At 44.7% G+C, this 27479-nt stretch overlaps 1 protein-coding gene across 1 annotated transcript; it reads left to right on the top strand.

Moving 5' to 3' along the window:
• Positions 1-835: 835 nt before the first annotated feature.
• On the top strand, positions 836-27229 carry LOC133547905 (cholecystokinin receptor-like). Its single transcript, XM_061893390.1, has 3 exons — positions 836-1539; positions 12238-12486; positions 26568-27229. The coding sequence occupies exons 1-3, from the start codon at positions 1317-1319 to the stop codon at positions 26888-26890; spliced, it is 795 nt and encodes a 264-aa protein (XP_061749374.1). The 5' UTR covers positions 836-1316; the 3' UTR covers positions 26891-27229.
• Positions 27230-27479: the final 250 nt, after the last annotated feature.

Here is a 27479-nt window from a genome sequence, read left to right on the forward strand (position 1 = left end):
TTATGTTTAACATATCGGCACTATTACACTTTTTTAAACGTGTCTGACATCTTATTAGATTATTAAAGACGACTTACGGCATTGCTTCTTCGCCGCTTTGTGTAGGATGGCAACAGAAAGTACTACAGAAGACCACAACATGTATCTCTAGCTTTCGAACAAATACCGGCAGTCAAACAACAGGAAGTAACTTAGCGGAAGTGACATCATCTAACTGCTGTTTACCGATTACAGCGTACAACAAATATAAACAACTCTAACTCCAAATAAATAGCACTGCAAATACTAATACAAAATATTATGAATTAATACAAAAATATTATCATGTAATTACGTAAATAATATTAACGGTTGACTTCAGGACAACACAGTGTGAAAATCAGTTTATAAATGAGAAAATGATGATGGTTGAAATTTGCTGACACTATACTAATCCTGCCACAAGGTGGCAATATCGACTGGTTCAAGATGGCGTCCCCACTCGCCTCAGTAGATGAGATGCTGGTTACTTCAATGACCGGAAGCCAGGCATATGCCAGTCTCCCCCCTGCTGGAGTACATCAGAAAATACACCTTTTGTGTGCAATTCCTAGTTTGTCAGGTATTCTGCTGCAAACTTGGTGAAACAAATGAACTACCTCATGAAACATTAATCAATAATACACACACGCTTGATGCTTGTGAATGTTATGATGCAGTTCATGAGAGAGAGAGAGAGAGAGAAACAGAGAGAGAGAGAGAGAGAGAGAGAGAGAGAGAGAGACAGGGGAGCGAGAGAGAGAGAGAGAGACAGGGGAGCGAGAGAGAGAGAAAGACAGGAGGGAGAGAGACAGGGGAGACAGAGAGAGAGAGTGACACAGAGAGAGGGAGAGACAGAGAAAGAGATGGAGAAGTAGAGAGACAGACAGAGAGGGAGAGACAGTGAGAGATGGAGAAATAGAGAGAGAGGGTGGGAGACAGACAGAGAGAGAGAGACAGATAGATAGATAGAGAGAGAGATGGCGAAGTAGAGAGAGAGGGGGAGCGAGGGAGAGTGACAGAGAGAGAGGGAGGGAGAGAGGTAGAGAGACAGAGAGAGGAGAGACAGAGCGAGCAAGAGATGGAGCAGTAGAGAGAGGGGGAGAGAGACAGAGAGAGATGGAGAAGTAGATAGAGAGGGAGAGAGAGAGAGAGAGTGGAGAGAGTGAGAGAGGGAGGGAGAGAGAGGTAAAGAGAGAGAGAGAGGTATAGAGAGCGAGGCTGCAGTAGACCAGGTTTATGACTTCAGTCTGCAGACGTCGTGCGTCGACATTCAGCACCTTCAAGCTTGCTAGTCGATGTTCTACTGCCTTATTGAAAAGATTTATTTTGTTGCCACTTGGCTTGAAGTTTCTCTGACAAAGGAGACCGTGGGCGTGAAGATGTCCCTGAAGGAGGTGAAGCTATGGAACATGTCCCTGCAGGAGGTCCAGCCGTGCAACATCAGCCTGACACTGAGCAGCAAGAATATGAGCTGCACAAGCCAAGCAATAGTTCCTAAAGCCGCCAACAGAGCCAAAGGTAAGTCTCCCCTCTTCTCATCAAGCATTCTCTTCACTCCTTCCATTCATCCTCCATCACTCTTAATGCTCTTCATAGTAAAATTGCACAAAAATTGCAAGTTGACATTTTGTTATGGTTTTTTGATGTCATGCCTGATTTCAAATGCCATCAGCAGGCCAGGTGTGATATCACTTTTGGAGTAATAGCAACCTTAACATATGAACATCTTTATGTTCCCCTTCACATTTGCAGCAAACATCTTTTGCTACACTGAATAAATGATTCATGCTGTGTGCTGCATCACATTTGCCGTATGGCAACAGAAACATTATGGTCTGCATCACATGTGCCGTATGGAAACAGAAACATAAATGATTTGCAGAAAATAACCCATTTCTGTAGTGATAGATGAATGTCAGTTACATTGAAGTTGAATGTTTATTCAAATTATAATATACCATCTCCAATGGGAAATAAATACATATTTTTGGAAACCACTTCTACTAATGTATACAGACAAAGACTGTTTACTCCAAAGATACTCATGAAAGGCCTACGGAAATGAGATTTTCTTAATTAAACGGGGATAGCAGGTCCATTCTATGTGTCATACTTGATCATTTCGCGATATTGCCATATTTTTGCTGAAAGGATTTAGTAGAGAACATGCACGATAAAGTTCGCAACTTTTGGTCTCTAATAAAAAAGCCTTGCCTTTACCGGAAGTAGCAGACGATGTACGCGTGACGTCACCGTTTGTGGAGCTCCTCACATCCTCACATTGTTTATAATGTGAGCCACCAGCAGGAAGAGCAATTCGGACCGAGAAAGCGACAATTTCCCCATTAATTTGAGCGAGGATGAAAGATTTGTGGATATTGACAGTGAAGGACTAGAAAAAAAATAAAAATAAAATGAAAAGCGACGGCTCCAGGTGGCGGCAGTGTGAGCATTTCAGATGTAATCAGACACATTTACTAGGATAATTCTGGAAGATCCCTTACCTGCTTATTGTTTTAATAGTGTTTTAGTGAGATTTTAAAGTCATACCTCAAAGTCGGAGGGCTGCGGTGAACACGCCAGTGTCTCTGAGAGAAGCCGAGGATCCAAGCTCACAGCTGCCTTTTTTGACAGCTACTGGAAGAGGAATAATCCACTGATGTCTCCGGTAAGATATATATCACAATTTTCCCATCCAAAAACATGCTGGTTGACGTAGAGAAACATGTTCGCTTGACCGCTCTGTGTAAAAGATTCACAACAAACAAAGAAACACCGGCTGTGTCTCGGTGCTAAAGGCAGCTGCAATACACCGCTTTCCACCTACAGCATTGTTCTTTATAGTCTCCATTATTAATTGAACAAATTGCAAAAGATTCAGCAACACAGATGTCCAAAATACTGTGTAATTATGCGATGAAGAGAGACGACTTTTAGCCGTAAGTGGTGCTGAGCTAATATGTCCCCTCCAACCAATAATGTGACAAACACACATCATCATACGCGTCATCATTCCGCAATGTTTTCAACAAGAAACTCCGCATGTAATTTAAAATTGCAATTTAGTGAACTAAAGCGGCCGTATTGGCATGTGTTGCAATGTTAAGAGTTCATCATTTAACATGCGCCAGGTATATGATTTGTGTCTGCCTTCAATTAGAGCTGGGTGAAACTTGATCCCCAATGGTTACTTTAACCACCTGGTCAACATTGTGACATCACGTGTGACCCTCCCCCTGCCGTCAATCAAAACGACGGAGAGGTTTATTATTTTGCTCCCAATGTGTGTAAACCAGGGGTCTTGTTCCACAGCCACACAGATCACACTAATGGTGGCGATACAAACATCTTCAACACTTCCACCAACACGCGCCACACTCCGTGAAACCACATTAAACAATGACAAACCCACACTTCAGGAGAACATACGCCCTGCAAAACACCACAAAGGCCACACAACACCCACCCACAATGCAATGCATCCACAACTCCTGGCTACACCGTCCATACACCCGCTTGGCATTGTCGATTTGAGGCCTAGCAGGCGCATGTTCCCCAAAACTTTTCCATCCATCCATTTTCTACCGCTTGTCCCTTTCGGGGTCGCTGGGGGTGGTAGAGTCTATCTCAGCTGCATTCGGGCGGAAGGTGATGTACACGCTGGACAAGTCGCTACCTCATCGCAGGGCCAACACAGATAGACAACATTGACACTCACATTCTCACACTCGGGCCAATTTAGTGTTGCCAATCAACTTATCCCCAGGTGCATGTCTTTGGAGGTGGGAGGGGCCTATCCCCAGGTGCATGTCTTTGGAGGTGGGAGGGGCCATCCCCAGGTGCATGTCTTTGGAGGTGGGAGGGGCCTATCCCCAGGTGCATGTCTTTGGAGGTGGGAGGAAGGCGAAGTACTCGGAGGGAACCCACGCAGTCACGGGGAGAACATGCAAACTCCACACAGAAAGATCCCGAGCCCGGGTTTGAACTCAGGAAGTTCATATTGTGAGGCACATTCACTACCCCCTGTACCATCGTGCTGAAAAAACTTTGTCTCCCACAACTCGGAATTCTTCTCATCTTCATCAAAGCATAATCTGTTCCTTTGGCCTCCAACTTCCCTCCTGGGCTCATAACCTGTTGGTTCCATCCATCCATTTTCTACTGCTTATTCCATTTGGCGTTGCGGGGGGCGGTTGTGCCTATCTCAGCTACAATCGGGCGGAAGGCGGGGTACATCCTGGACAAGTCGCCACCTCATCACAGGGCCAACACAGATAGACGGACAACATTCACACTCACATTCACACACTAGGGACCATTTAGTGTTGCCAATCAACCTATGCCCAGGTGCATGTCTTTGGAGGTGGGAGGGGCCTATCCCCAGTTGCATGTCTTTGGAGGTGGGAGGGGCCTATCCCCAGGTGCATGTCTTTGGAGGTGGGAGGGGCCTATCCCCAGGTGCATGTCTTTGGAGGTGAGAGAGGCCTATCCCCAGGTGCATGTCTTTGGTGGTGGGAGGGGCCTATCCCCAGTTGCATGTCTTTGGAGGTGGGAGGGGCCTATCCCCAGGTGCATGTCTTTGGAGGTGGGAGGGGCCTATCCCCAGGTGCATGTCTTTGGAGGTGAGAGAGGCCTATCCCCAGGTGCATGTCTTTGGAGGTGGGAGGAAGCCGCAGTACCCGGAGGGAACCCACGCATTCACGGGGAGAACATGCAAACTCCACACAGAAAGATCCCAAGCCCGGGATTGGACCCTGACTACTCAGGACCTTCGTATTGTGAGGCAGAAGCACTAACCCCTCTTCCACCGTGAAGCCCTAACCTGTTGGTTGTGTCATTTAAATAGAGTAGGTTAACCGTGTAATGATATATTCTGGGGGGAATAATATAAAGAAAACTTTACCGGAACTCGAACAGAGGCATAATATAAAAAACACACTCCTTTCAGTGTAAGAGCATACAGATTCCAATACCATAAAAGAGAAAGGAATAAATGATTGCCATGTTAAGGGTACACATCCCTCACCTCCCAGGAGATGATCAAGGGTGATGGGTCAAATGCAGAGAATAATTTTGCCACACCTAGTGTGTTTGTGACAATCATTGGTACTTGAACTTTAACTTAACATACTGATCCAAGTCTTCCTCCACATATACACCACCATCTGATGTATTCTTCCACGGCCCGTGTATTGTGTAAATAATATGATACTTAGTGTAGTGTGGTCATGATGTTTACACAAATGAAGAACATTTACATGAGCATTGCGGCCCTGAACGCTTTCAGTCTATGTGTTTAAAGGATTTGTAGTAATTTTAGCTTCTGCTTGCCTGCTTACCTTTAAAAATCTAGAGATAGATAGAGCTCATGCACTGCGCATTGTTTATTCTCCCATTTCCCAGTTAGCAGCCTTTTGGTCTTTGAATACACTCAAAATAGAAACGATGAACTCAATTATATCAATATATATTGACTTTTTAAATCATTAAATGCAGCTGAGCTTGTAAGATCTGAAAGGTCCATGTAATGTAGGTTCAATGTATTTCTCCCAAGAGAAGAACTAATTGAGTTGGATAAGTTGTCTCAGCAGCAGCACTGATGTCAAGGAAGTCATTTGCCACAACTTTAATGCAAACCTACTGCAGGGATAAGAAGAAGGCACATATGGTTATTGTACAAAGCACAAGCTGTGCTGAGTATTAAACTATACTAAATAAAGCAGCACAGTGGACAGGGGTTAGAGCATGTGCCTCACAATACAAAGGTACTGTGTTTGATCCCCGGGCTTGGGGTCGTTCTATGCCCCTCCCACCTCCAAAGACATGCACCTGGGGATAGGCCCCTCCCAGCTCCAAAGACATGCACCTGGGGATAGGCCCCTCCGACCTCCAAAGACATGGACCTGGGGATAGGTTGATTGGCAACATTAAATGGTCCCTAGTGTGTGAACGTTGTCTATCTGTGTTGGCCCTGTGATGAGGTGGTGACTTGTCCAGCGTGTACACTGCCTTCTGCCCGAATGCAGCGGAAATAGACTCAAGCACCCTCCGTGACACCAAAAGGGACAAGCGGTATAAAATGGATGGATGGAAAAATACTAAATAAATGTCAATAAACGTCCGCATACAACGCAGCCAATGGAAGCTCCACTGTTCCACCCATGCAATCCGATAAATAACCATTCAAAAAGCGACAACAATACTGAATTTACCTTTCATGACTTGACAATTAAGTGATATTGTTATTCATCGGCAGTCACTCGAACGAGGATGATGATCCTCCTGGTAGGGGTGTATCCCTTTATGGAGGATGCCTGTGCATGACTTAGTTTAAGGTGGGGAGACTGGTGCACAGACAGTCACCACACCATCCTAGACAGAATTGGGTCAGGGTCCAGTGGCATGGAGTCCAAGACAACTGGGGAACCTTTTCTGCTGCAGCCTTTTTAACGCCATCACAGCTCTTGTGGTAGTTCTTATATCTACTGTCTTCTGCCTGCTCCGCCGTTGAAGTCTTAACCGTATCCTTGGCTAGGTGGCAGTCAGGTACTAGGCCTTTGCCAAGGGCCACCTGGGGTAACAGTAGTAAAGGGCTTAACCTCCTAGTGCCCCACGACCCCATAGAGGACCTTCCACTACCGGATGCACTTTAACGTCATGCCCAGGACACATATTGTCATGCCCAGGACACAATATTGTTATCATAAGCGCTAACAAAGACACACTATTCATAGCCACTGCCGTGTCTCCCTATGTTTACACCATGGAGTGGTCCGCTGTTTCCTCGCTTCCCTGGTGCCTGTAAGCTTATTCTAGATCATAAATCATGCATCTCACCTTGACTTGAGACATCTGTGTAGGTAATCTGACAAGTTAGGACACTTCGACTTGGAACTGGTGAGAACGACACAAAAAGCCCTTGTTTCCCCCCCCATTTCTATGCGAGGATTATGAGACATTCTTCACCTAAATAGGAATACATGAACATCCTAGCAGTCTGCATATCCTAATGAAAGCTTCCATTGTACAGGAAGTGATGTTTTATTTTGTTTGTTGACTCTCACAAACTCTGCAGTGAGCAGAAATCATTGATTGTAAAAAAAAATAGATTAGATTAGATAGTACTTTATTTATTCCGTCAGGAGAGTTCCTTCAGGAAAATTACAATTTTCAGCACAATCCCATTCAAGATCAGACAAACATTACAGGGAGACAGAACAGGATCGCTGATGGGTCTGCCGGCTTCCAGCGTCCCTTACAAAGAAGATGACATACAGGTAAACGGATAGAAGATTAAAAAAAAATAAGCAAAAGTGATGCGTTTTTTAAATGAATGTGCCACGTATGCTTAAAATGATCACAATAGGTAAGTTTTAAATGTTAGGGGCTCTATAGGCAGGATTGACCAGCTCCCATAGGGTCTATTGTAAGCGGACTTTTGATCGCATTAGTTTAATATTTACAATGCATTTTTAAAAATCCATCCATCGTCATATCTTTCATACTGATGGTGAATGATAGGCAAAATAAATAAAAAAAAGTGCAGTTGCCCTTTAACAATGTGTACTTTTATGCAGGTGTACTTTCCAATTGTTACCTCAATTGGCTTCATACTGTCAGACGCTAACTCTTTGTGGGACACTTTGGATGTTGAAGCGCTGTCCCTTTTATGCTTTGCTGGAAGTCCTCTCCCATTTTCAGCAATTATTTTGCCTGGATTGTTTTCTTCCCCCCGGTCACCGCCCACTGCTTTGCTCCAGACTTTGGGATATCTGACTGACCGCCACCCTGAATCAGGGTGCTCAGTCCAGACTTTAGGACATCTGCGTGACAGCCATCCTGAATCAGGGTGCTCAGTCCAGACTTTGGGACATCTGCGTGACAGCAGTCCTGAATCAGGGTACACAGTCCAGACTTTGGGACATCTGCGTGACAGCCATCCTGAATCAGGGTGCTCAGTCCAGACTTTGGGACATCTGCCTGACCGCCATCCTGAATCAGGGTGCTGAGTCCAGACTTTGGGACATCTGCATGACCGCCATCCTGAATCAGGGTGCTCAGTCCAGACTTTGGGACATCTGCATGACAGCCATCCTGAATCAGGGTGCTCAGTCCAGACTTTGGGACATCTGCATGATCGCCATCCTGAATCAGGGTGCTCAGTCCAGACTTTGGGACATCTGCGTGACCGCCATCCTGAATCAGGGTGCTCAGTCCAGACTTTGGGACATCTGCATGACAGCCATCCTGAATCAGGGTGCTCAGTCCAGACTTTGGGACATCTGCCTGACCGCCATCCTGAATCAGGGTTCTCAGTCCAGACTTTGGGACATCTGCGTGACAGCCATCCTGAATCAGGGTGCTCAGTCCAGACTTTGGGACATCTGCCTGACCGCCATCCTGAATCAGGGTTCTCAGTCCAGACTTTGGGACATCTGCCTGACCGCCATCCTGAATCAGGGTTCTCAGTCCAGACTTTGGGACATCTGCCTGACCGCCATCCTGAATCAGGGTGTTCAGTCCAGACTTTGGGACATCTGCCTGACCGCCATCCTGAATCAGGGTGCTCAGTCCAGACTTTGGGACATCTGCATGACCGCCATCCTGAATCAGGGTGCTCAGTCCAGACTTTGGGACATCTGCATGACCGCCATCCTGAATCAGGGTGCTCAGTCCAGACTTTGGGACATCTGCATGACCGCCATCCTGAATCAGGGTTCTCAGTCCAGACTTTGGGACATCTGCCTGACCGCCATCCTGAATCAGGGTGTTCAGTCCAGACTTTGGGACATCTGCCTGACCGCCATCCTGAATCAGGGTGCTCAGTCAGTGCAGTGCTCAGCCTTTCTCGACCTCGTCCTGTCACATGCTTTCACTCTCAAACTGAATGATGCTGTGCTTCTGTGTCCATGCTTTCCTGCAATCCATGATGCTTAAGGAATCAACCTTTGTGGAACTAACCTCTTGTTCAACAAGGTTTTATATACACCAAGTCATGTAAGAGGCACATTCATAATAAGAAGTCATATGTAAGTATTTTCATCATTTTAAGCATTTATTTCACAGACGCATCACAACGCCCGCTTGTTTCTTCAACTGATTACGACATACTCAAGACATCATGAGAGACAAACATAAATGAATATCATTTATTGGACAACGTGGGATGCCAACTGTTAGTATTTACTGTTTTCTCCTTTAGATGAAGAATGGCTCACAATCCTTTTACAATCTTTTTCACTATTTTGGGGTAGGGTTAGGGTTAAGGTTAACCCCCAACCTTTACCCTAACACTTTTACTATCAAGGTGAGCGATATGCACCATTTATGGGTTAGGTTTGGGGTTATGGTTAACCACCAACCCTTACCCTAACACTTTTACTATCAAGGTGAGAGACATGATTTTAAATCTACAATACATTTTTGCGGGCTCCCAGGCAAGAAAGGAGCTCACCAGCTAAAGATGTCAATATAGGACGTTGTCTCTCTCAATGTGCCGCTAAATGTAAGTCCTTAATGTTAGCACTTATAAAACCAATATTGCTAATACCTTGTTCATATTTAGGTCACAACATGTAAATAAAGTTTTGTTGGTACTTTTTGGATTTTTATGTATTGGGATTTTCGGTTGAAACAGAAGCATTACTCCCTTTGGCTCCATTGTAAGTTTATTTGCCAGTTAGAATGTGTGATTTAAAAAAAAAGGACGTGTGTTCCTCCCTCTCACAAGGATTGTAAATTGTAGTCAAAATTCTACAAAAAAAAGGCAGTTCCATTTTAAGGCTACTGTATTATTGCTGTATTGTCGACATACAGAATACTTGGTAAAAACTTTGTTATGTGCAAAATGAGGTGACAGGAATGTTAAGGTTAAACACACTTACTGTAGTGGAACACAAAAATAATGCTCAAATGTTGAAATCATATTTTTTACGACAAATTGGTATTTTTACGCGCATGTAGTATGTCAAGTAACACGCAAATATCAAAAATACTTACATAATACATTCGGTTGAGTGTCTTTAAACTATTCATGTAAACATCCACTGTAACAACAGGGGGAAAAAACTGATGTTTTGTTAAGTGTATTTTAACTTCCTGATAACCAGTGTCTTCTGCCATGGACATTTTTGTATTAGTTTGGAAAATGCTGATTCTCTGCACGTTCACTGAACAATATAAGTATCTCACAAATTCATGTCTGGCTTCTTGCTTTTACATTAACCACATTTCCAGTGAATAATTACACAAGTTACTTCTCATATTATGCCTTTTCTGTTTTAGACGTCACAAAGTGCAGTTTCAGCAAACTTTTTTTTGTATGCCTGTGTTTCAAAATGAGTACCACCAAAATGAAATAATTGCCAGTCTGCTCCTTTATTAGACTGACGAGAGACTCCAGCATGTTTTCCGCTTCATCCTTTTTGTCTTCATTGTAAAGCCAAAATGCATCCACACTTCTGATGTAAATGTCGCAGTCGTTGTCTGTACAGGAGATGTACTTTAGTACTCAATAGCAGCAGGAAAAACCACACTGCCAAGTTCTTGTTCAATGTCGTGACATTGGCACGGTCATTCTGAAATGGCAATAACGCACTAATTACAACTTCGTTATATACCTAATATTGAGCTTAACTAAATGGGAAATGTTTTATTTCAATATCCATTTTAAAGTTAAACAAATACTTTTGAAAGCAATGTGCTGTTTAGCCATTTTTTCTATGTCTTTCCCTTTCAAACTGGAAAATATTGTCATAAAGACACTTCAATCTATTGATTTTGTGACTTTGTACTCATATTTTCCTGTTAAGCAAAAAAGTTTCCTCTGTCTCTTTTCCCCAGGACATTTGTTATGAGTGTTTAGTAGGAGATGGATGTCACACACATGCTTTAACCTAAACACTATAAGAATAAATATACATTTTTCACAGTAGAGATTCCTGTTCTAATTTCATTTTGCCATTGTATTATTTGTCTTTGTCTGTCCTCACTGTGTCATATACTTTCTATAAACACTGCATTCTGTCCTCACTGTGTCATATACTTTCTATAAACAGTGCATTCTGTCCTCACTGTGTCATATACTTTCTCTAAATACTGCATTCCGTCCTCTGTGTCATATACTTTCTCTAAATACTGCATTATGTCCTCACTGTGTCATATACTTTCTCTAAATACTGCATTATGTCCTCACTGTGTCATATACTTTCTATAAATACTGCATTATGTCCTCACTGTGTCATATACTTTCTATAAATACTGCATTCTGTCCTCACTGTGTCATATACTTTCTATAAATACTGCATTCTGTCCTCACTGTGTCATATACTTTCTATAAACACTGCATTCTGTCCTCACTGTGTCATAAACTTTCTATAAATACTGCATTCTGTCCTCACTCTGTCATATATTTCCTATAAATACTGCATTCTGTCCTCACTCTGTCATATACTTCCTATAAATACTGCATTCTGTCCTCACTGTGTCATATACTTTCTATAAACACTGCATTCTGTCCTCACTGTGTCATAAACTTTCTATAAATACTGCATTCTGTCCTCACTCTGTCATATACTTTCTATAAATACTGCATTCTGTCCTCACTGTGTCATAAACTTTCTATAAATACGGCATTCTGTCCTCACTGTGTCATATACTTTCTATAAATACTGCATTCTGTCCTCACTGTGTCATAAACTTTCTATAAATACTGCATTCTGTCCTCACTCTGTCATATACTTTCTATAAATACTGCATTCTGTCCTCACTGTGTCATATACTTTCTATAAATACTGCATTCTGTCCTCACTGTGTCATAAACTTTCTATAAATACGGCATTCTGTCCTCACTGTGTCATATACTTCCTATAAATACTGCATTCTGTCCTCACTGTGTCATATACTTTCTATAAATACTGCATTCTGTCCTCACTGTGTCATAAACTTTCTATAAATACTGCATTCTGTCCTCACTCTGTCATATACTTTCTATAAATACTGCATTCTGTCCTCACTGTGTCATATACTTTCTATAAATACTGCATTCTGTCCTCACTGTGTCATAAACTTTCTATAAATACGGCATTCTGTCCTCACTGTGTCATATACTTCCTATAAATACTGCATTCTGTCCTCACTGTGTCATATACTTTCTATAAATACTGCATTCTGATGCAGATGCTGTCAATCACATGTTTGACCATGTTCTCTCCCTAGAGATGGAATCAGTGCGTATTCTGCTCTACACGCTCATCTTCATCATCAGCGTATTTGGAAACCTCCTCATCATCACTGTCCTGATTCTCAACAAGCGTATGAGAACGGTCACCAACTCTTTCCTGCTCTCGCTTGCCCTGAGTGACCTGATGATGGCCATCTTCTGTATGCCCTTCACCCTCATCCCCAATATACTGGAGGATTTCATCTTTGGTGCCGCCATGTGCAAGATAGTCACCTACTTTATGGGTGAGAAAACTTTGTTTACAAGTTGGCTTGAACTAAACTGAGTGTTTTTTCATGTATTTCTTACACCGACATTAGCATCAGGAAAGAGCATATTAATCACGAAGAATTCTGTTTATTGTGTGAAACTTACTTCTGATTAATCTCGTGTTGAAACCGTTGGAATGTCAGTATTGTAGTTGTTGATTCACTTTAAAATTCCAACAATTTTTAGAGGGATGCACGTTTGACTGCATGTGTGTCCTCCATCCATCCATCCATTTCCTACTGCTTGTCCATTTCCGGTTCGCGGGGGGTGTTAGCGCCTAGCCCTAACCCTAACCCAACCATCACAGGGCCAATACAGATAGACAACATTCACACACTAGGGACCATTTAGTGTTGGCAATCAACCTATGCCCAGGTGCATGTCTCTGGAAGTGGGAAGGGCCTATCGCCAGGTGCATGTCTTTGGAGGTGCGAGGAAGCTGGAGTACCCGGAGGGAACCCACGCAGTCACGGGGAAGACATGCAAACTCCACACAGAAAGATCCTGAGCCCGGGATTGAACTCACAACCTTTGTATTGTGAGGCACATGCACTAACCCCTGTGCCACCATGCTGCCCCGCATGTGTGTCCTATGTAAAATTATTTGCAGCTTCATTTTATTTTGAAATAAGAAAACTTTTTTTTTTCTTAATTTTGCTTTTAGTGCAGTACTACTCGGTTATATTCTGTTATGCCCCTCAGGAAGAAGAAAATATTTTGCGCTCCGCCATGACTATAATAGTATATAATTATATACAATATAATTGGTTATAACTGTACCTTTACATAACATTGTAAGAGTATTAGCATTAAAGGAAAGAGCACCCCAGCATCTCACCGTGATTACAGTGAAGCCAAGTGCTGCATTTGTCATACTTTAGTATGGAGGAAAAAAAGCATGTTCCCCAAGGTCACAGGTGACCCCCCCGGGTCACCCCCCCCCCCCCCCCCCGGAGGGCCCGACCTACTAGTTGAGAAGGACCGTTGTAGTCAGTCCAAATAATGTGTTTGTCACACACCCAGACATACAACACACTGTAAAGGTGGTAAGTGCCACAGTTTAGAGGTCGCTGGTAAGGATTAAGACGCCATACTCCTTATGTTGTGCTTTGTCATATCTCAAGTATCATGAAGAACATTTGGGACACACACACACACATAAAGGGTGACCGGTGCAATGGACGTCGAGAGGGATATTGGCAAAAAAGCCATTATCGGACAACTCTGGAAGTGTTTGGCTGGAACCCAAGATGCGAGACCGAGTTTTGACTTGTTAATAAAATAAATACTTATTTACAAGCCCAGGATTTGCAAAAGTACAACAAAAACGGGCAAAAGGTTCGTGCAGTCAAAAAGGTAATGTAAGAAGAAAAAGCGAAGCAAAATGCCTGAAGAGATCGTGCAAAAGTGAAAAGAGAAAATGTGGCAGCCAGGAGCTGACCCATAAACCAAATTTAAAAAACAACAAAACGCAAGTTCAAAATACAACAGTTTCATTATTAAACATACCTAACCCTAACCCAGTATGGGTGAAAATTTGCAAATGAGTTAAATATTAAGAAAAGAAAGGGCAAAAATCTGATGGTGTTGCTATTGCTGGCAAAGCAAATCCCCAAAGAGCAGACTTACCTGCTGTGTAACTTCAATGCAAGGCTTGTTGCAGACCTCATGTCTTGATCATTGCACCACCAACTGACCTCAAACACATCTCCAAACCCGCAGCTCTCTCTCCCATTTACGCCTCAGAGTTTGTTACGCGCTTAAAGTTAAAGGCATTTAACGCCCAGTTAAGTGGGGGGAAAGTGCATAAGTCGTGACTAACGGCAGTTTCATTATTAATAAGGATTTTTCCTTTTTTTGGACTGTGTAAAAATAGTGGAACATGGAAGTTTCCTAACACTTGTACATGTCATTGAAATCCATAAAAAACGTAACACTTTAAATTTGAAAAGGCTTGCCAATCCCGGGCTCGGGATCTCTCTGTGTGGAGTTTGCATGTTCTCCCCGTGAATGCGTGGGTTCTACTCCGGCTTCCTCCCACCTGGGGATAGGTTCCTCCCACCTCCAAAGACATGCACCTGAAGATAGGTTGATTGGCAACACTAAATAGTCCCTCGTGTGTGAATGTGAGTGTGAATGTTGTCTATCTGTGTTGGCCCTATGATGAAGTGGTGACTTGTCCAGGGTGTACCCCGCCTTCCACCCAAATGCAGCTGAGATAGGCTCCAGCACCCCCGTGTCCCTGAAAGGGTCAAGCGGTAGAAAACGGATGGATTAATACAGTATTTCTGGTTTAGTTTTGGATGGGATGCGGCAATGCATGCTTGTTGTGTGTACGTGTGTTGCCATAGTGATGTGGTGTGTGTATGCTCAGGCGACAGCATTTTTGTTCCTGGCTAGAGGTAAAACTGTATATAAAACTTTGTTTCACTTATTATTATAACCACAGGGATGTGTGTTGTGTTGTGTGACAAGAGTTATTTTTAGCACAAATGTTTGTGAAGGTGTGAGGCGACAGGATGAGCTCGCCAGCTCCGTGTGTGTTTTTATGTGCTCGTGCTTGCGAGGGGGAGCTGATGGGAGAATACTTCCCATTCAAGAGCAGATTGTGACATGCTGTCAAAAATGCAGACAAAAATATCTAAAGAGTTGGAAAAAAAGGAACCAGCAGAACAAAAGCGACTGCCTTTGTCTTCCCGCACCTACCCCAACAGTGCTGGGATGGTACAACATCCAGAGTATATTTTGCAGCAAACCAATGTGGTCCAATAGCTGGTTTGAAGCCATTGCAGCTCTAACTAGCTCCCATACCAGAAGAAAAACTACAAAAAATCCCAACCAACAGGACTTGACATATATCTTCACATGCGAACATTGTGAAGATCCTGCATGATAAGGAGCAACAACCCTCCCCCAAACCTCCTTTCCACCCTTGGCTTCTGCTTCTTTGGAGACCGTGGGTAAACAGCTCCTGCCGTCAGCGAGAGTCTGGAATCTGCTTTCTAAGGGGGGCTAGTATTGGCATCTGTGCAGCTGGGGATCTACAGATCCCTCCAGCAAGGCTACCACCCCCAGCACTTACTCCAGCAAGGAGGCCGCCACCCGCCTCTTCATGAGAGTAGGCACCTTTAGCGCCACTTCCAGTCTTGCCTCCATTGGGCCCGACGCCCCTTTCAGCTTTGCTTCTAGTGGGTTCCATGCCATCTACAGCTCCGTCTTTGGTGGGTCTGATTGAGACGCAGCATCCTGCTCTGCATCCTGGTCTGCATTCTGCTCAGCTTCCAGCTCACCTGCTGCAGAAGCGCCCGCCTGGCATCTCGCCCTTCTCGTCTGCTGCAGAAACACCAGTCTTGCCTGCATTCCTCCTCATCTGCCGCAAAGATGGTTGTTTAATGGACGCCCTCTGAGCCATCGGCAGTGTGGACCTTGACAGCTGCTGGTTACGCATTCCCACTCATGTCCACCTCCTTGTTAGCCACAGTGGTGGTCGTTCCGTGGACGCTCGCCTCGCCAGCTGCAGTGGCATTTGACTCTTCCCCGCTGACGACAAAAATACATATCCAGGCAATCCACACACTGGATTGCCTGGATATGTTTGATCCCTCCACCCTCCTGTAACTTTGGACTTACTCTGTTTTTATTTTGATACGTATGGGATCCTTACCCAAAAGGGGAACTGCACTTGTTTATTTTATTTTGCCTATCATTCACAATACTTATGTAAGAGAAGAACACATTTTTTTCTTTCTTTTCTCTCTGGCACTCAGCGAGGGTGGACGCTACCCTTTCCTCTTCCTTATCTCTCCTGCTTGCTTCTTTGTTTTGTCTTGTCTTAACTTTCTTGTTGTCTCTTTTTGTACTGCTCTCCAAATCCAAACATTGGAACTATTAACTAGCCTCAACAAAATTGACAAGATCTTGGGTTTGGGGGAACCTGCTGTCATGACGAAGCGGTTGTTGCTGGACACACGACAGACTCTTGGGAGAAGAAGGAGGAGTGCTGCGTGCCTGGCGACCCTTTTCTGTCGAGGACGTGAAGATGTCCACCTATTCGGAATTAGGACAACAGGACATCTGCTGATTGGAGTAAGTGTTGCTCTGGTTTGTCCACAAATTGGAAGTTGCTGGCAGTCTTCAAAGTACCCCAAAGCTGCCACAAATGATTGGAGGATGCGGGAAGAACTGTGGATTACATCGGACTGTCTACCCCGCAGGTTTGAGGACCAGTCATAGACAATTTTAGAGAGAAAAGCAAATTTTATTTTCACTTGCATAAAAAATCATTTTAACTTGGATTGTTTCTCTGGCTTCGAGACTCTCCCAAAGGACAGCGCAGCGAAGACACAACAAACTTCCTTTTTGTCTCTCATGGACACACACCTGTTGTTATTGACTTTGGACTAGCGACTGCAATACATCAAGGCCGCGGAACAGATACACACTACGGGCTTACACACACACACACACACACACACACATCCAAGAAAATTTACGCCACACATACACACCCCATCCACCCCCAACCCAACGCCCTCAACACAAATCCCATAGGGGTGATGAATGGATGGTCAGCGCCTGAGAGCTGCGGCCTACCACCATGACCTTGAACTACCTTCCCTCTGTTGCTAGATATCTCGAGATGCATGTTGTAATATGTATATGTGCTTTGCTATGGAGGTTTTATCCCACTCCAGACTGGGCCCCCTTAGGAGCCCAGTCTGGATTGTAGTTTTTTACTCATCCTTCCCCAGCGTTTACCTTTTTCCCATCTTTTACGGGGCGTCTTATGGCGACCCGTCAGCATTCTTGTTCTGTAACCCTGTACACTGTTTGTTTGTCTAATCTTCAACAGGTTTGTGCTGAAAACAAAGTTTCATTGTACTTGTGCAATGGCAATAAAGACCTATCTTATCCTCCTATCCACTTGGACATGGCCCAACACTGTGTCATAGTAAATAATATGATCAAAAGTCCGCTTCCTTTAAAGAGAGGGTACAGTAACGCCCTGCTTGACAGTTAAGTTTTGAGTTTTTGCGTTTCCTATGTATGGTGTTTTAGTTCATGTGAAGCACTCTTAGTTTGGTTGTACTTCCTGTTTTGTGTGTGTTAGCCTACAGTAGCTTTACTACCGCCTCTGAGCGCTGCTCCACACACCTGTTTCATATGAACAATCAAGACTATTTTGGTTAAGCCGTGGCTATTTTCCTTGTCGGTACATTGTCTACTGATGGATGCTGTTGAGCGCTGTTCGCTTGTTTGAGGCTTCCAAGTATGTTAGTTTCCACTTAGTCCTCGTTTTTTTGTGCATTCCCAAAGGGAGCTGGGCTTTAGAAAGCCAGAATGCCTATAGTGGCGGAAGCTTCCTTCTATGCACTGAAATTCGCGAGTGTCCTGGAAAAATTCTGAGGGTTGGCAAGTATGGTGCCTGTACTGTACTTGTGTCCATTAAAATACTATGCTAAATGCACAGCTAAGATTTTTTAAAAAAGTGTGTTGCTTCACTGGTGCCGACTCAAATATTAGACAATGATAAATGTTGCATGTGTATTGGAGTTAAAGCTACACCACTGTGTGTATTTGGTTTGAGCTCATAGAAAACTGTCAAATACTTTATATTCATTCAAATGAATAATTATTGATCAGGAATACTGTGATGAGATGGTGACTTGTCCAGGGTGTACACCGCCTTCTGCCCGATTGTAGCTGATATAGGCACAAGCGCCCCCCGCGAACCCAAAGGGAATAAGCGGTAGAAAATGGATGGATGGATGATTAGGAATAAAGAGAGAGACATCGGCTTCATATAGATTTAATTTAATGAATAAGATTCACTGGAGTAATAGCTAACAGGATAAAACAGTAATTAAAACAATGCTTAAAAAGACGGTCACAGTAATTTAAGGTCAATAGGGTAATTTTGTCTTAGAGTCAAAGGTATAGTATAGAAAATAATATGCTTTTATTGTCAAGGAAATTGCGAAATTGAAATAGTGTTTTTGAGTCAATTTATAAGGAGAATGTGTGTGGGGAAATAATATAACAAAATAATAATAATAATAAATAAAAAAAATGTAATATTTGTGTGGTGTTATTGTATAGTAACAATATTGGTTTTCAGTAATGTGGTATTGTTTTGCAGTACAATCGTATTGTGTTCTTAACACAAGAAAGAGGTAATACGTACATAACGAGGACGATTGACTCTGCTCCTGTCAAACTAAATCTTCCTGTTCTGCAGTATTGTAAAAATAAATATGTTCCATGGGAAATTATTTGGCCCATCATTCTCTGCAGTGTAATATATTTTGACTCGCCAAAATATATTAAACTGCAGAAGGTAATAGACCAAGCATCACCAACCACCACATTTCCCAAAAGCTGAAAGCTGAATCCCAAAATGTGAGCGACACAACAGAGAGCCTCTCATGGACGATGCAGCAGACTGAGGTGGTTTGTCCTGGACAGTGAGGAGCATCACAGACACAACAAGAGGACACTCTTCAAGATGGCAGAGGACCTGTTTGATGGGATTAAGAGAAGCGAGGAAAGGACAACAGTTTTACCAAGACATTGTCACATCTATCCTGAGAGGAAGCAAAGGAGTTTGGGAAACAGGAGAAACCCTTCTGGAAAGAGTCCTCCCACCACCAGCAAGAACTGCAGATTCTCCAACCAAAATCACAAACTCTGCAAGAAGAGGTGACATGAAAGATGGAGCTTAAAATACAAAAGCAAAAGCAGTGAAGTTGTCACGTTGTGTAAATGGTAAATACAAACAAAATGCAGATCTTTTTCAACTTATATTCAATTGAAAAGACTGCAAAGACAAGAAATGTAACGTTCAAATTGGTAAACTTAATTTATGCAACTATTAGCTCATTTGGAGTTTGATGCCTGCAACATGTTTCAAAAAAGCTGGCACAAGTGGCAAAAAGAGTGGGAAAGTTGAGGAATGCTCATCAAGGACTTATTTGGAACATCCCACAGGTGTGCAGGCTAATTGGGAACAGGTGGGTGCCATGATTGGCTATAAAAGCAGCTTCCATGAAATGCTCACTCGTTCACAAACAAGGACGGGGCGAGGGTCACCACTTTGTCAACAAATGCCTGAGTAAATTGTGTAAGAACAACATTTCTCAACCAGCGACTGCAAGGAATTTGGGGATTTCACCATCTACACTCCATAATACGCTCTCGGCGTTTATTTGTCTTTACAACATAATACACAGGATGGTTTTGTCATGACATGCTTACGTCTCCTCCTCTCAACGGGAAATGACGCGGAGACAAAAACTCCACTCTTGCTATTTTCTGTGTTGGCCCTGCGATGAGGTGGCAACTTGTCCAGGGTGTACTCCGCCTTCCGCCCGATTGTAGCTGAGAGAGGCACCAGCGCTCTGCGACCCCAAAAATGGGATTAAGCGGTAGAAAATGGATGGATGGATGGATGTTCCTGACTTCAGATTGTGGTCTCAGCTACAGAGGAATTTTAGCACGTCTTCGAACTGCTGTTGGTCAGTGAGAGCCACAGATTTGCTGAAAAGAACAAACTAGAAGCATCAGTGAGACTAGCGACTAAAGCAGTTGCCTAGCAACCCAAAGCCACGCGAAGATCAATCTGCAGGAGTTTGGGAGTGTTTTTAGACCACAGAGAGTGATCTCCTTTGACAACTCCAATTGAGCTCTGATCAGCGCAAGGTACCAAACTGTTGAAATGTACAAGTTAAAAGTGTTGGCAAGTGTTTTTACTTTGTTTAAAGCGTTGAAAACTGCCATATACAGTAAATCAGGTACTGTGTCATCAATGGCAACTAGCTAGCCTTGCAGATTAGCCTTTAATGATTTTGTAGACTCGAAATAGATCAGGATGAATATATTTCAAATATGGGAAGCCAACCTTTGACCCAGCACACTACTTTTTGCACTCAAATGAGACAATGACTTTTTTTCACATATATGGAACAGTTATGGAAAACTTTGAAATGATTTCAGTAATGACAAGTGTCTCTCTACTTCCCTGACCATCAATTAGATTTGCCCTTTTACTTGCTACATAAACACTCTCTGCGATTGTTTGGCTGCACAACAATGTGATCTTGGCCTGGGCTTTTGTAAAAACAAAAGTAATTAAATACATATTTAATAACATTTATGTAAATATTTATTTTTCATTTAAATCTTTCAGTTATAGAATATTGTGTCATAAAAGTTGAGATGAATAAGTGTTGCTGTCAATGTTAAATAATAGGGATCTTTGAATCAAGTTAGGAACGTGTAACACAAACTGGGTCACGGCGCAGAGTCGAACACACGTTTCTTCGGCAGCTGGAGCTGCTGGCACCTCCGCTGACAGCGCACTCAGACATGCCCCTGCTCGCACTGAGTGCAGCACGCTCACGCAGTGATGAGTCTGCAGACAATCAGTAATCAACACACCTGGTGTGGATGAGAGGGAGCGGCATGAAGACCAGCGTATCCGAGGAACCTTTGCCAGAACGTCACTAACCTTCCAGTAAGCATCACGTCTGGCATTCCCTTCTCCCGTGATTTACTCGCCCTTGTTTTGCCCTCTCTCTTTCTCCGTGTTTCCCTGGTTCATGTACATTGTGTCTTCCACAGCTACTCCCCTGTCTTCCATGATCGTGACGTGTCACTTGACACCCACCCGGATTCCTGAGTGCCCTCCTTGATCCACGACCACCCTGCTCGGACCCAGACCACGTTGCCTCACTCCTGCCCACGACCTCTTGCCTGTCCACAAACTTCACATTGCCCCTCGTGATTCGACGAAATATACAACCAACACTCACAGACAACAACCCCTGGTAACATTTACATTAATAATATTGCACATAGTCTACACTCATTCACTTAGAGTAGCATACACACTCCACATATTCATCAAAGGTTTAAATAAGCCCTGTGAAACCGCAGTTCTGCCCTGGTTGTCGCCTCCTTCCCTTCTCTGTACATAACAGTACGTTCTGGCCACAAAATGTCGGAACAAGGCGACAACGGCAAGCCCCAGTCCCGGACATCCAGAATTTCCGACCTGGCTATCCTTGGCTCCGTCGTGAGCGAACATCAGGTTTGTTTTTCTGCCTTTGAGGACAACCTAGAGAAAGCCTTTACTCGTCTATATTCCAGGCTGGACATCATATGCCCTTGGGCCAGTCCAGGACCTGTGGTACCTCCGCATGCTTCTCAAGTCCGGGGACCTGAACACAGTATTCTGGAACAAGAGCCCAGGATTGCCAGTCCTAGACCCTTTGATGGGACTTTAAACTATGTAGAGGGTTTTTGTTTTTTTGCCTTGCTTTCCAGTCCAGCTCTCAAGTGGGCTACTGCCGGAGTCGACAGGACCGTGGGGCTCAACTCCCACTATTCTGAGTTCCGTGCTAAATTTCGGCCCTTTTTTGATCACCCCAAGGATGGGGGGTACGAGGCCGGACGTCTGCACTCCATCTCACAGGTCTCACGCTCCGTGGCAGCCTACACCCTAGAATTCCGGACCTTGGCGGCGGACAGCGGTTGGGATGACCGGGCGCTCCAAAGCGCATTCCATCGCGGCCATTCTGAGGAGATTAAGGACGGTCTGCCGAGAGACAGACCTAATTCCTGCAAGGACCTCATCGAACTGGCCCTCCAATTCGACATAAGACTTTGTGAATGGACAGCAGAGCGAGACCAGAGAGCTGGCTCTAGGAACCAAACTCTGCCTACCTTCGAGGCAGAAGTGGAAACATACCGTTCCCCTGCTACCACAAAAGGCAACCCCAGAGCCCATGCAGTTGGAAAGGACACGTTTTCCCATAAAGGAAAGGGAGAGGAGGTACAGGCAGCGCCTCTGCCTCTACTGCGGTCTTGCCGGACATATCCGGTATAATTGCCCTGCGAAGCCAAAAGATCAGGCTCACCAGCAGAGGGGATCCTGGTGAGCCATACTTTATTCCCCCATAAAGAAGAAAAGCCCAATATATTGCTACCCGCTACTCTGGCCTGGGACAAGAGAAGCATTCATGTGTAGGCATTCATGGACTCTGGAGCTGACGAAAGTCTTTTGGACTACGTGTTCGCCCGGCAGATGGGCATTCCCCTGATCTCCCTGGACAAGACGCTGTCTGCACAGTCCCTAGATGGACGACCATTGGGCCCCATCAAGTACCGTACGGAGCCCCTTTCCATGACCATTTCTGGTAACCACAAGGAGACATTCAGTTTATGGGTGATGGAAGCTCTAGTATCCCCACTTGTTGTAGGAAGATCTTAGCTTCATCACCACAACCCCCATATCTCTTGGGCTTCCAGCAGAATTCTGGCTTGGAACACACCCTGCATGGCCGACTATCTTGGGTCAGCATCTCCTCCGGTCCACCACTCCACTACCACGACTCCCCAGGCCAATCTATCCTTGGTTCCTGCTTGCTACCATGACTTAGCCGAGGTCTTCAGCAAGGTACGTGCTCTGGGACTACCCTCATATAGACCCTACTACTGTGCCATTGAGCTACTCCCTTAACGCTACCCAGCCGTCGATCCTCCTTTACAAATTGTCTCTTCCAGAGAAAGAGGCTATGAAGAATGACCTCACTGAGAGCCTTGCCTCGGACATCATTACCCCGTCCAAGTGTCCACTGGTGGCGGGATTCTTTTTTGTGGCCAAGAAGGATGGGTCCCTCCGCCCCTGCATTGATTACAGTCACCTAAACAACACCACCATTAAGAATAAGTCCCCTCTTCCACTACTCAACTCTTCTTTTGAGTCCTTGGCACCTGCAACCATATTCACCAAACTGGATCTCCGTATTTAGTTTAAGACATTAAACTTGTCAGCTGGGACAGGTGTAATATTGTCAGCTGGGACAGGTGTAATCCAGTCAGCTGGGAAAGGTGTAATACAGTCAGCTGGGACAGGTATAATACAGTCAGCTGGGACAGGTGCAATATTGTCAGCTGGGACAGTTGTAATATTGTCAACTGGGACAGGTATAATACAGTCAGCTGGGACAGTTGTAATATTGTCAACTGGGACAGGTATAATACAGTCAGCTGGAAAAGTTGTAATATTGTCAACTGGGACAGGTGTAATACGGTCAGCTGGGACAGGTATAATACAGTCAGCTGGGACAGGTGTAATATTGTCAGTTGGGACAGTTGTAATATTGTCAACTGGGACAGGTGTAATACGGTCAGCTGGGACAGGTATAATACAGTCAGCTGGGACAGGTGTAATATTGTCAGTTGGGACAGTTGTAATATTGTCAACTGGGACAGGTGTAATATTGTCAGTTGGGACAGTTGTAATATTGTCAACTGGGACAGGTGTAATATTGTCAGCTGGGACAGGTGTAATACGGTCAGCTGGGATGGGTGTAATAATGTATGCTGGGACAGGTGTAATAGAGTCAGCTGGGACAGGTGTAATATTGTCAGCTGGGACAGGGGTAATACGGTCAGGAGGGACAGGTGTAATACGGTCAGCTGGGACAGGTGTAATATGGTCAGCTGGGAAAGGTGTGATACTGTCAGCTGGGACAGTAGGGTGCGTGACTTAGTTTAACGTGGGGAGACTGGTGCACAGACAGTCTTCAGCCATCGCAGCCATACGCGGTCACTCAAACGAGTATGACGATTTTCCTGGTAGGGGTGTATCCCTTTATGGAGGATGCCTGTGAGTGACCTTGTTTAACGTGGGGAGACTGGTGCACAGACAGTCACCACACCATCCTTGACAGAATCGGGTCAGGATCCAGTGGCATTGGAGTCCAAGACCACTAGGAACCCTTTTCTGCTGCAGCCTTCTCCCGCCATCGCAGCCGTTGTGCTAGTTCTTACATCTACCGTCTTCCGCCTGCTCCGCCGTTGAGGTCTTCACCGTATCCCTGGCTAGGGGGCAGTCAGGTACTAGGCCTTTGCCAAGGACCACCTGGGGTAACAGCAGTAAAGGGTTTAACCTCCTAGTGCCCCAAGACCCGATAGAGGGAGCCTCCACTGCCGGGTGCACTTTAACGACATGCCCAGGTGTAATACGGTCAGCTGGGACAGGTGTAATCATCGGCGCTCACTTGAACGAGTGTGAGGATCTTCCTCGTAGGGGTGTATTCCTTTATGGAGGATGCCTGTGCGTGACTTTGTTGAACATGGGGAGACTGGTGCACAGACAGTCACCACACCATCCTAGACATGACTTAGTTCAAGGTGGGGAGACTGGTGCACAGACAGTCACCACACCATCCTAGACATGACTTAGTTCAAGGTGGGGAGACTGGTGCACAGACAGTCACCACACCATCCTAGACATGACTTAGTTCAAGGTGGGGAGACTGGTGCACAGACAGTCACCACACCATCCTAGACATGACTTAGTTCAAGGTGGGGAGACTGGTGCACAGACAGTCACCACACCATCCTAGACATGACTTAGTTCAAGGTGGGGAGACTGGTGCACAGACAGTCACCACACCATCCTAGACATGACTTAGTTCAAGGTGGGGAGACTGGTGCACAGACAGTCACCACACCATCCTGGACATGACTTAGTTCAAGGTGGGGAGACTGGTGCACAGACAGTCACCACACCATCCTGGACATGACTTAGTTCAAGGTGGGGAGACTGGTGCACAGACAGTCACCACACCATCCTAGACATGACTTAGTTCAAGGTGGGGAGACTGGTGCACAGACAGTCACCACACCATCCTAGACATGACTTAGTTCAAGGTGGGGAGACTGGTGCACAGACAGTCACCACACCATCCTTGACAGAATCGGGTCTGGATTCATTGGCATGGAGTCCAAGACCACTGGGAACTCTTTTCTGCTGTACCTTCTTCCGCCATAGCAGCCGTTGTGGTAGTTCTTAAATTTTCTGTCTTCCTCCTGCTCCGCCATTGAGGTCTTCAACGTATCCCTGGCTAGGGGGAAGTCAGGAACTAGGCCTTTGCCAAGGACCACCTGGGGTAACAGTAGTAAAGGGCTTAACCTGCTAGTGCCCTAAGACCCCATAGAGGATGCACTTTAACGACATGCCCAGGTGTAATACGGTCAGCTGGGACAGGTGTAATATTGTCAGGTGCTTACATGTGGTCCAAGAATGCTCAGCTAGCTTTTGTGTTTGCTGAGGCGCATGAGAAATGAGGGGAAACACTGCTCTGTTCCCATTGGCACAAGATTTGAAGAAATCCAGTGCACCAAATCCACATTCCTCCTTGTTTCTTGGTTCCTGCAATTTTAGGTAATACATGCATTTTAGTAAGTGATTTTCATAAACCAATCCTGAGAACAGTTTCTTCAAGATGGAGGGTCATTGATCAGTCCTCAAACATGTTTCTTGTAAACAGACTAGAAATGCCTACGGCTGTTATATTCCTTACATGCAAAAATGAGACTACATGTGTCTAGCTTGGACAGGTTGCATCAGCAAAATAATGTTTACTATATGTTGCAGCCAAAGATGATGCTGCTGGCGTTGTCTCATGGCTCTCATTTGTAACTGCTGCTGACATCCAGGTTTACTGTAGGATCATTGTGGTTTTATGTCTCATTTTGTACAAAAGGAATGCATGAAGATGTACTAACATCCTTACAGGAAGAATTACCCCACCATTAAGTGGGAAAAGGGACGGCGTGGCGGAGTGGGAGAGTGGCCGTGCGCAACCCGAGGGTTCCTGGTTCAAATCCCACCTAGTACCAACCTCGTCACGTCCGTTGTGTCCTGAGCAAGACACTTCACCCTTGCTCCTGATGGGTGCTGGTTGGCGCCTTGCATGGCAGCTCCCTCCATCAGTGTGTGAATGCGTGTGTGAATGGGTAAATGTGGAAGTAGTGTCAAAGCGCTTTGAGTACCTTGAAGGTAGAAAAGCGCTATACAAGTACAACCCATTTATCATTTATTTAAAAGAGTGAAAGGATTCATGTTATACTTGGTTGAGGAGATGACTGAAGGAATGTTCAACATTCCTAAGCCTCTCAGAGGCAGATATACCTTTTAAACAATTAGATGTCCCTTAGATGGACCCGGGTATTAAACATATTGCCTGTTTTCTCCACCTTTTAGGACTCTCCGTCAGCATCTCTACCTTCAGCCTGGTGGCAATTGCCATTGAGCGATATAGTGCCATCTGCAACCCACTGAAGTCCAGAGCATGGCAAACCAAATCCCACGCATACCGTGTTATTGCGGCTACCTGGGTGCTGTCACTCCTTATCATGATTCCTTATCCCGTGTTCAGCATCATCAAGACTTTCCCCAAGGCCAATGACACTGTGGGCCGCATGTGCCGCCTCCACTGGCCCAGTCAACAAGCTGAGCAAACTTGGTATGTATGCATTATCCATCCATCCATCCATCCATCCGCATGTTGTGGGACACAGTGTTAAAAACACATTTGTTGATTCCGCAGTATTGCAGTTTCAAAATCCTCACATAATACCATCACATGTTACGGTATTAAACAAAATCTTGCTCAGTGTAGTTTTTTCTGGCGCTTTTGCGTTGGCCGATCTTAAAATAAAGTATTTCTCACAAAATCATCTGCAGAGCAAGGGAGTGGCACGGCGGGGCCCTAGAAAGTGGGAGAAGGGTGTTTGTAGTAGATAAGAGGAATTGTTTTTTCTAACATATGATGGAAATGTAATCAAAATCTGTCCATAACTTTTTGATTGATGTTGCTAACTAACCTGGAGAAAACATCACCTCTTTGGCGGAGGTTATAAAGTCTGCGTACAGCAAAGCAAAGCGCGCCACCTTTTCTCCAGCGTTTCCAAGCCGTCACAGAGCCGGTGATGGCGCACAGCGGGGAAAGGAACGCGCCCTTTGGGAACGCTTACACTGCACACCGCAGGAAGCACGAGTATTTCCAGAAGGTACTTAAAAAAACATCACCCGTAAAATACATTTCAATCCTGTCAGGCTCAACATCACTTTGTGAGGTATTTACATTATTAAAAGTTCAATTCTCAGTTAACT

The sequence above is a fragment of the Nerophis ophidion genome, unplaced genomic scaffold (genome assembly GCF_033978795.1).
Source record: "Nerophis ophidion isolate RoL-2023_Sa unplaced genomic scaffold, RoL_Noph_v1.0 HiC_scaffold_274, whole genome shotgun sequence".
Classification (NCBI taxonomy): domain Eukaryota; kingdom Metazoa; phylum Chordata; class Actinopteri; order Syngnathiformes; family Syngnathidae; genus Nerophis; species Nerophis ophidion.